Source organism: Formica exsecta, unplaced genomic scaffold, assembly GCF_003651465.1.
Source record: "Formica exsecta isolate Colony F162 unplaced genomic scaffold, ASM365146v1 scaffold138, whole genome shotgun sequence".
Classification (NCBI taxonomy): domain Eukaryota; kingdom Metazoa; phylum Arthropoda; class Insecta; order Hymenoptera; family Formicidae; genus Formica; species Formica exsecta.
In genome coordinates this window covers 1,186,857-1,197,878 of record NW_021848711.1, presented here as the reverse complement: position 1 = coordinate 1,197,878, position 11,022 = coordinate 1,186,857, and the positions used below count along the sequence as shown (strand labels likewise).

At 36.8% G+C, this 11,022-nt stretch overlaps 2 protein-coding genes across 2 annotated transcripts in view; both read right to left on the bottom strand.

Moving 5' to 3' along the window:
- Window positions 1-2,081: 2,081 nt before the first annotated feature.
- Window positions 2,082-3,289, bottom strand: LOC115246027. The gene is made up of 2 exons (XM_029824606.1): window positions 3,224-3,289; window positions 2,082-3,111 (listed from the first exon to the last, which is right to left on the bottom strand). Exon 2 carries the CDS (start codon window positions 3,099-3,101, stop codon window positions 2,463-2,465), a length of 639 nt encoding a protein of 212 aa, XP_029680466.1. The 5' UTR covers window positions 3,102-3,111; window positions 3,224-3,289; the 3' UTR covers window positions 2,082-2,462.
- An 879-nt stretch (window positions 3,290-4,168) lies between these two features.
- Window positions 4,169-11,022, bottom strand: part of LOC115246030 (insulin-like receptor) — a 54,882-nt gene continuing 48,028 nt past the window's right edge. The window contains 9 exon segments of the mRNA XM_029824608.1: window positions 4,169-4,977; window positions 5,090-5,334; window positions 5,411-5,903; window positions 5,986-6,521; window positions 6,746-7,117; window positions 7,217-7,231; window positions 8,051-8,343; window positions 9,085-10,482; window positions 10,815-10,920. Coding sequence (XP_029680468.1) covers window positions 4,329-4,977; window positions 5,090-5,334; window positions 5,411-5,903; window positions 5,986-6,521; window positions 6,746-7,117; window positions 7,217-7,231; window positions 8,051-8,343; window positions 9,085-10,482; window positions 10,815-10,920 — 4,107 coding nt within the window. The 3' untranslated portion in view covers window positions 4,169-4,328.

Below are 11,022 nucleotides of genomic sequence, written 5' to 3'. Positions count from 1 at the left end.
TGATAAAAGCTTGTTCGTCTCATTTTAATTAGAAATCTGTTTTGCGATTTATTGGATACGCGAATAATATTGGAAATATTAAGTAATTCCAAGGAAAAATAATATCCCTCTCTTCGTTTTAGATCGTGTCAAAAAGAGAGATCTGCATCACATATACAAATTCGTTGAAAAATTTATAACGAAAAATGATGCAATAGCTTCGGAGATATCCCGTATATTATTCTATGCACACGCTCCGATAAGCCGCCGAACCAAAGCGACAAATGATGCACCAAATGCGCGATGTTATAAAGAATGAAACAACCGCGGATCGCACTAATAAATCTCGAAGTGAATTTTCAATACGCTTTAAAGTAGATGGGAAAAAAAAAAACAATATAAACCAACAAAAAGGAAGATGTTTACAGATATGGAACAACGTGGAACTTCTACCATTTTGTTTTGCACCTTTAACTTATTAAGAGAGATTACAGATGTAATAGTGGGATTAGCTAATCAGTCTTGTGTTAGAGGCTCGTTATGTCTATAGACTCAACTGCATTGCGTTGCGTTGCTCGTATAATAACTTTTTCTTTTTAGCTCATTCATGTTAGGATTCGTTCGCTATTATTTATCTTGCGATTGCAATAATGATTACATTTCAATTTTCTCGTCCGTCATCAATCTTGTTTTTCATTGGGCTCACTAGGACAGTCTACGTTCTCTCGTCTCTAATCAAAAAGTATGGTGTACATTTCGGAATTTCATAGTTTATTTCGTGGAACGACGCAATATTCTGTATGTTGGCGGCACCATAGACTACTAGTCGCGCTTATATGGAGCATAAATAGCGTGGACGACCCTATTGCACGAGATATATGGAGACTCTCTGGTAGACTCATGACTATAAAATTGCACGATAAAGCTTTTTAAGGAATATCGAGATAGTGATATCTATATTGGTAGTGAGATGCGCTTCTTGGAAGATATTACGGAGGCAATGCGGAGAATTTCACATACCTGATACATAGACACAAAGTCACATTATGTCACATATACAGGAAAAATTTCAGAAAGTGAAGGACAATGACGATACAAAAGATATTTCGACAAAGTTACTTATTGCTTTCTTGCTATTCAAATGATTTAAATTCGATGAAAATTATATCGAAATAGATAAATAGATTTTTTTGCATTGTCAAGTACGATCTATGACTTGATGGACTCTGAAATTTTTCAAACGTACAGTGCAGTTCTGTTTTATGCTTTTCTGAATCTCTACATTCGCTGGATTGTTTAGATATACAGAATGAGAAACGAGAGTAGGGCGCCGTTCACTAAAAATTAATATTGTTAGCATAACATTTCATCATGATAGTTTTAAAAAATATTTAAATACAATAATATCCATCCCGAATATACAAAGACTTAAATGCATTAATTGTTTTCCTCTAAAATTTTGCCATAATTGTAAAAGATTAAAATAGTTATAATAGGGACTACAAACTCTTTGCAAACTTTACCACAAAACCAATCAAACATTCGCTATTGAAAACTACTCTCAACTTGAAAAGATCCTTACTCTTTAATTCTCCTACTATAATCAGAGAAATTAGTGGATTCAGAATTATTAGATCTCAACTAATACAATAAAGTCAAAAACATTAAAACGATGTATATAGAATACATAAATATAATAGAAATTTATAAATTAGAGGAACGCGATGTAATATATATTTGCCAAGTCGATAGATACACTCTTATTCTGAATCACCTTCTCTACGCACATACCTTCCAACAAATATCGAATCTATATTACTATATACGAGTTCGAAGCCTAAAATCGTGCAAAGTGGCAACTACGCGTAATTTCAAAATTTATAAAATGTGATCTCTTTGCTGTTGACAAAATATCTTACCAACGCGGTACTCGACCTATTTGCCACTTTAGTTTATATTACATTTCTTATAAATTCAGAAAAATAAGCCGATACTGTACAAATATACTATTACTTACAGTGGAAGTAGTGTACTTTGCGACTTTGAAAATCAAACAGAAAATCTATAATACAAATAATTAACCTGCTTAATTGAACATACATTTACATTATATATATACTAATTAGCTGTACACGCGTAGCGATATTAATTACATTTAGAGAGACGGAATTAAGACATAGTAACACCCGTATAAGGAAACTCCACTTGTCTGCATTTAGGACCAGTAATTCTTAGTTACATATCTAAACATTTAAAATATAGACTTATAACTTCGTTAGTCTAGAATATACTAGCATCTTTTTCTCGTGTATACAAAACGCTGCTCAATGCGATTCTTTCAAAACTACGCTCATAAATTTGGCACAGACACTGCCTTTTTGTTGAAATACTTATATCGATTCTCACCAAGGATATAATTGCGCATATTTGTCATATGTAATTTTAGCGTCGGATGCTGATAACGTCGAGGGATATCATTGAAGCTACGTAGCCGTGTTACCAATGTAACCATTATTCAATGTTCCCGATTTGTTCGCGTAATCGCTCGTGCATTTGCTCTCTTTCTTATCACCGTTAATCTGAATGTTCATAACATCCACAGATGGAAATTCTATATGCGATGGAGTAATCTCCCTTTTTTCGAAAGTTGACATGGTTTCGGGACTCCGATTTTCATAATCAGGATCGCCCCGAGATATAGTTAGATTTGGACTATCGAGAAAACTTCGCTTGACTAAACTTTGCGGACTCCCAGACTTTGCTAGGGAACCTTGACTTACGTTACTGCGGGATGTACTTTTCTTATATATAAAAGGCGAGCTTCTGACTGATTTAAGGCTGCCTTCCACAAAAGGCGAATTCAACGTGTCCTTACTAGATACGAGCGAATCTCCAGAAACGCCAACAAATTCGTCGAACCCAGCTTTAGGTACTTTTGAAGAATTCATGTCATGGAAATTGGAAGTGGATGTCTCACCGTAAGAATCGGTTCCATATCGAGGACTCAAGTTATTTTTAATACTGCAAGGTTCAAAACTTGCAAAGTCACCAAAATCTTGACGCAATGGCGAATCTTCTCCTCTCTCAATTTCTTCATCCCGCAAGTTTTGTAGAGCAACCATTTCTAAATCTCTGTTTAAAAAATTAATAAAATTATATATATACACTCGTATATATCTACAATACGTAACAAAGCATGCTAAGCAAATTGTTAAATGATTCTGCAAGATTAAGCTATTCTTACTGGTCATTTTGCGGTGAATGTGAAATATTTTGATTTCGAGCTTCGATCCCCTCTGGGCAGTGGTAAAAGCTAACATTAATTAGTGGATTCAGAATTATTAGATCTCAACTAATACAATAAAGTCAAAAACATTAAAACGATGTATATAGAATACATAAATATAATAGAAATTTATAAATTAGAGGAACGCGATGTAATATATATTTGCCAAGTCGATAGATACACTCTTATTCTGAATCACCTTCTCTACGCACATACCTTCCAACAAATATCGAATCTATATTACTATATACGAGTTCGAAGCCTAAAATCGTGCAAAGTGGCAACTACGCGTAATTTCAAAATTTATAAAATGTGATCTCTTTGCTGTTGACAAAATATCTTACCAACGCGGTACTCGACCTATTTGCCACTTTAGTTTATATTACATTTCTTATAAATTCAGAAAAATAAGCCGATACTGTACAAATATACTATTACTTACAGTGGAAGTAGTGTACTTTGCGACTTTGAAAATCAAACAGAAAATCTATAATACAAATAATTAACCTGCTTAATTGAACATACATTTACATGCTAGATAGTTAATGAGGAAAAAGAGAGAAAGAGAGAAAGAGAGAGAGAGGCTGTCACATTCTTGTTAGCAAATATCATGTTGTCAACTGTATATATCTGTGTGTTTCTCAAAAGTATGGCCCAATTTCAAGAAGAGACGGTTTCTGGCTTTTAAATCGCAGCTGTTTGTAACTCCACAATAACGGTGTCTTTAATAAGCTAAATCTTTTTATATTAACACTACAGCGATAACTTCAAAAAGACAGTATCTGATATAAATATATTCGCTGCTCATTTCCAACATGCATTGTAGCGTAACAAATATATATATATATATACATATACATATACATATACATATACATATACATACATATATATATAACGCTGCTCAATGCGATTCTTTCAAAACTACGCTCATAAATTTGGCACAGACACTGCCTTTTTGTTGAAATACTTATATCGATTCTCACCAAGGATATAATTGCGCATATTTGTCATATGTAATTTTAGCGTCGGATGCTGATAACGTCGAGGGATATCATTGAAGCTACGTAGCCGTGTTACCAATGTAACCATTATTCAATGTTCCCGATTTGTTCGCGTAATCGCTCGTGCATTTGCTCTCTTTCTTATCACCGTTAATCTGAATGTTCATAACATCCACAGATGGAAATTCTATATGCGATGGAGTAATCTCCCTTTTTTCGAAAGTTGACATGGTTTCGGGACTCCGATTTTCATAATCAGGATCGCCCCGAGATATAGTTAGATTTGGACTATCGAGAAAACTTCGCTTGACTAAACTTTGCGGACTCCCAGACTTTGCTAGGGAACCTTGACTTACGTTACTGCGGGATGTACTTTTCTTATATATAAAAGGCGAGCTTCTGACTGATTTAAGGCTGCCTTCCACAAAAGGCGAATTCAACGTGTCCTTACTAGATACGAGCGAATCTCCAGAAACGCCAACAAATTCGTCGAACCCAGCTTTAGGTACTTTTGAAGAATTCATGTCATGGAAATTGGAAGTGGATGTCTCACCGTAAGAATCGGTTCCATATCGAGGACTCAAGTTATTTTTAATACTGCAAGGTTCAAAACTTGCAAAGTCACCAAAATCTTGACGCAATGGCGAATCTTCTCCTCTCTCAATTTCTTCATCCCGCAAGTTTTGTAGAGCAACCATTTCTAAATCTCTGTTTAAAAAATTAATAAAATTATATATATACACTCGTATATATCTACAATACGTAACAAAGCATGCTAAGCAAATTGTTAAATGATTCTGCAAGATTAAGCTATTCTTACTGGTCATTTTGCGGTGAATGTGAAATATTTTGATTTCGAGCTTCGATCCCCTCTGGGCTGTGGTAAAAGCTAACATTCTCAAAGTCTTCTATATGAACTTCTTGCAATAACAGCGTCTCAATGTCTATAAAGGTAGGTCTTCTTGTGGCTCTATGATTCCAGGTACGCCTCATCAAACTGTATAATGAATCGGGACAATTTTCTGGTCGTTCCATGACCCCTCCTTCAATTACATAACGCAGTACCTAGAACATTATAATAATTTAGAGAAATGTATCTAATAAGAAAAGAATATTTTAGTTGAAGAAAATTCATATTCACCTGATCATTTGACAAGCCTTGATACGGTTGCGAAGCTAATGTCACCATTTCCCATAGAACAACTCCGTAGCTCCAAACGTCAGAGAAACTGGTGAATACGCCGTCTTTTAAACTTTCTGGCGCCATCCATCTAACAGGCAAAAGCCCCTTGGATCCTTTTCTATAGTAATCAGTTTCATATATATCTCTCGTCATGCCAAAGTCACCGATCTTCACGGTAAGATCTTCGGCTACCATGCAATTACGAGCAGCCAGATCTCTATGAACAAATTTCTTCGCTGCGAGATAAGACATGCCGTCTGCAATTTCGACTGCCATTTGCAAGATATCTCTCAATGTCGGTGGTTGTTTAGAGTTTTCGCAAACATCCGGTCGGTGACTCCTCAAATACGTCTTTAGATCACCATTCACCATCAGTTCCATAACTACCAATGGAGGTTGGCCTTGCGACACTACACCCAGCAATTTGACCACATGATGGGTGTTGAAAGCCCTTCAATAGAGAAAGATATGAATCAACTGAGTCAAAGAAAATAATAATATATTTAATTAAAGAAGCAATTAATCCTTCTTACTTCATGACGGAAGCTTCGTTAAGAAACTCTATCCGTTCACGGTCGGTTGCGTTTTCGTTTACAGTTTTCACAGCGCATCGTGCTTCCGGTTCATCTTTGACGACATCTTTGGCCAATCCCTCATATACCATGCCAAAAGAACCATTTCCTAGTTCACGTATTAAATGTATTTTCTTTCGGGGCATTTCCCACTCGTCCGGCACGTAACCTGTGCTCACGTATTCTGGATTCACCGTCGCAATAATTTTCATACTCTGCATATTCTGCAACGATCTTCTTTTAAATATGTAAAATATGACCAGAGAACTCGGTAGCACAATAAGGGCCAATATTAATGAGAAGAAAATCCAGAATGTATTCAGCACGCCGTATTCTTCTATATAAAAATATTTCACTTCGGTGTACGCGCCATATCCAGCTAAACTCGTAGCTCGAACTTTCACGGAGTAATTCCCAGCAGGAAGGTCTTTCAAAATATACGAATTACCTGCGTTGGTGAAATCGCGTCTTGTGATGCACACCACCGTTGTTTTTATCTGTACAATATAGAAAAGAAAGACTGTATTTAGATGACAACAGCATATATGCAAATACATATATAAGTCATAATTTGTAAATTATAATTAGCAATTTCCATTCAAAATAAACTTTTTTAAATTAAATTATCTCCTCTCTTTCTCTCTCTCTCTCTCAATACATATATGTCGCTTGCAACATTTTTGTATAGTTGATAATAAAAACTAAAAGATATATTACTTACATTTTTTATATCTACTCTTTTGTATTCTATCTGGTACGTGACGATTAGACCATTAGGTTGAGACGGTTCATCCCAATATAACGTAACCATAGTGAGACTGTTATTTCCGCCAGAAATACTCAGCTTGAAAGTGTTTGGTGGAATATTATCCGCGCTCTCCATAGCTAATGTACGATAAGTTTTCATGCTCTTCGTTGAGCAATTGTTTCTCTTCAATATATCCTCGTTTTCAACTCGTTCTCTGCAAGCTTGAACCTCGATGTTGTATGCGGCGAAGTGCCGCAGGTTTTTCATCACGACACTAAGATTTGTACTCGATATCAATCGCTCGAATATTATGTACGTGCCATTTTCCATTTTATCATTAGTACCCTCTTTGTTCTAAACATACAAAAATCGTATCCGGTTTTATACAAAAATGTACAATGTAATTAAACGTAGCCAACTATATATTATTATTTCCTGATTTACTTTCTACTGATATTTCTACCGCTATTTCTACCGAATTTTATTGACTTTTATATCGTTTTATACGAAATATAGTAATAATAGTTTTCGAGAAATGCTTTTACCAAATATAAATTCAATATGTATATAATTTATTTCATTATATTTTTATATTTATTTATATAATTAACAGTGAATTCAAGCCTTGAAAGTAAATCTAAAAGTTTGTTAATCTTACCTGTTGATCGTGACTAGAATTTTTGGCTAATTCTGCGATCGACATTTCGCTCTTGACGTCGCGTCTTCTACGCGCGTTTATCCGTTTTACATAAACCTGATTGTGCAATGCGTTCTCGAAGGCAATCGAACTGGAAACTTCCTTTTCACGCATCGACTGATCCGTCGTTTCTCGATCTGCACAACCGCACGAAGTAGTCTCGGGTGATTTCACCAATTCCTTCTCTTCCTCGGCACGTTTTCTTTCTTCCTCCGCTATGACAGACATCGGTTTTTTCTCGGGCAACGACATGGCTGTAAAAAATAAAAGTCATTTCTTGTATGCAGTGCAAAGCAAAATACGTATAGCGTCTATAATAATTGTAATAATTGTAGTTTTTTTTCATAAATACAAGATATCCCAAAGTTAAACCCTGATATTTCTACCGCTATTTCTACCGAATTTTATTGACTTTTATATCGTTTTATACGAAATATAGTAATAATAGTTTTCGAGAAATGCTTTTACCAAATATAAATTCAATATGTATATAATTTATTTCATTATATTTTTATATTTATTTATATAATTAACAGTGAATTCAAGCCTTGAAAGTAAATCTAAAAGTTTGTTAATCTTACCTGTTGATCGTGACTAGAATTTTTGGCTAATTCTGCGATCGACATTTCGCTCTTGACGTCGCGTCTTCTACGCGCGTTTATCCGTTTTACATAAACCTGATTGTGCAATGCGTTCTCGAAGGCAATCGAACTGGAAACTTCCTTTTCACGCATCGACTGATCCGTCGTTTCTCGATCTGCACAACCGCACGAAGTAGTCTCGGGTGATTTCACCAATTCCTTCTCTTCCTCGGCACGTTTTCTTTCTTCCTCCGCTATGACAGACATCGGTTTTTTCTCGGGCAACGACATGGCTGTAAAAAATAAAAGTCATTTCTTGTATGCAGTGCAAAGCAAAATACGTATAGCGTCTATAATAATTGTAATAATTGTAGTTTTTTTTCATAAATACAAGATATCCCAAAGTTAAACAATCAAATTTTGCCACAGTGTATCCTATGTAAAAATTAAAAAAAAAAAAATAAACATTAGTCCAAAAACGTTTCTCATTAAAAAATTACAATAAAAATATTAAATATGATAACAACAGCGTATTCACTCTTGATACATAACAGTCTGCGCTATTTATCTAATCTGTTCATTCTAGCTATGTTTTTTATTCTAACTCGATTTTTATCTGCAGTAAAAATGTATCATAAAAAGCAAAAATGTATCATAAGAATCAATTCGCGACAAGAACTTATCGAGATTAGTTTGTCATTCACTAAATTAAAGCAAGATGGACATGAACTTTATATAGGATGTTAAATTCAATCTGTTAACGAAGTCGAGCTTGCATTAGAAACGAAAAATGTAAATAATGAATGGCATTAGCCAAGCGAACATATTTTCCAATGTATTTTTTAATGTAATATGATAATAATGAAACGTTTTCGGACCACTATTTATAAAGTATTTTTATTATTTCTACTAATAGAATATATTGACAAAATTTAATCGTTTGACTTTAAGACACACTGTATATTTGACTTCTTGTAGGATTTTCTGTATGCTATATTATTATATCGAAAAGAATAGAAGGGCTTTTGAATTACGTTCGTCGCAGTAGTTTCTCTGATCGATGAAATTCGGGTCATCGGGCTCCCAACGGCCAACGATCCGATAATGCGTTAGATTCCCGTTTTTATGAAGCGGCGGAAACCAAGACATAACCAGTTCGCTGCTTGAATTACTCCAGATCGACAAAGCCCTAGGTGAGCTAGGCGCGTCCGGCAGTGTCGTAAAGTACATGACCTTGCTCTGCGCGCCCGATTCCTCGGTGGCTATGGTGTAAGTCTTTACGTAGTAAGCGTATTGAGTATACGGTTTCAATAGAGTGAGTATGTGAGCTAAATACGATTGCTGCGTGCCGTTATGGGACTGTGACGTTGCGCTCTCGGCGGAGACGTCCTCCACCCGCCAACCGTCGCCACCGCAAGCATCACGACCGTCGTACATCGTCACATTTTGATATGGCGCTTCGATGAAATAAACAACGTAACCCAAGAGGGACCGGTAGTCATGATGTAAAAAGGGTTCCCACTCGATAATGGCACCCCTAGATGTCTTCTTCGTGACCTTGGTCTTCAATTCGGTGACATTGCACGCGACCTTGTCTCCATTGCTGTTGATCGCCACATCGTGCTCGGTGAAATTGTCCAATTTCGCCTTATCTCGCAGCATGTCGATTTTGTACATGCACAATTTCGGATTGAAATGAAAAAAGACCTTAGGAGAGCCTTGCGACGACTTGATGGTGATGTTCGGATGCGTGCTCCAGTCCCAGAGCTCTTGAAGATTCTGATTGTCGAGCACCGCGAGGCTGTACTTGTTGTTCTCGAGCGTATTGCCGTGTATCACGCGCAGATTCTTCAAAAAATTGAGAGATATCAGCGGGAAGCTACGAATGACCTTCAGATAGCCGTCTATCTCCTCGATCGTGCTCAGATTGTCCTCGAGCTCCTTTACAATGTTCTTGCCGCCGCGTATCTGTATCTCGAGGCTACCCGCGATATGCGTGCACCCGCGCAACTTTTGCGCCGACGCGATGCTGTCCACGTTCGCGCCGGAACACTCCTTCAAACACGGACCTTTGCACTTTCGGCATGACAGATTCTTAGCGTTTTCCTCGTTTTCGTATTCCATGTAGCCGGCCGGGCACTCCATCACGCAGGTGCCGTTGAACGGCTTGTACGGATACAACTTGACGGTGTCCAACGATTCGCGCGGCTTCAGCATTAGCCGGCACTCCTTCTCGCTGACGCAACGTCGATTCATGAACTCATAACTGCCGCTCGGACAACGGTTCTGGCACCCCTTGCCGGCGATCATCACATTCCTGCAGATGGTACAATTGTTGATCGTCGGTCCCGTGCATCCACCCAGACACGACGAATGACAGCACTCTCCCGTGCCGACATTGCAAGCGTTGTCCCCGCATGTTGCGTTGCATACTGCGGAGATAAATTATTTGACGTTTTAAAAATCAAAAGCTATATTTAATCTCGCTTCTCTCTCTCATTAATTACATGTTAAATTACAAAAAGGAATTATTGGCTTTCAAAAGTCTTTCTAATTGAACACAGACGAGATTTTTAAAAAAATTCGATACACATATTGAATTTAAATAGGATTTTAATCAGAATTCAAATCGAAAAAGACGAAAATAAATTTACTGTTTTTCGCTGCAATGTTTGCAATCATTCGATAGAGATCAGTGATATACGACAAAAGTATATTGCAAATAAAATCATTTATTGTTAGTCGCAATAATATAATAACTTACCTCTTTGGCAGTGTTGTCGATTCCAGCACAGGGTCTCGTCGGGTTTCGTCTGCCTTGGTGGGCAACTTTTGTCGCATACTGGACAACCGTTCGTTATTTTGTTGCCCTGCAAACAAATTACGCCGAGTTCACTGACAGCAATTCGCGCATGTAATTTCCACGGTGATTTCCCTCGAGATTTAGTTTTAACGTTTATTTAACGACGCTC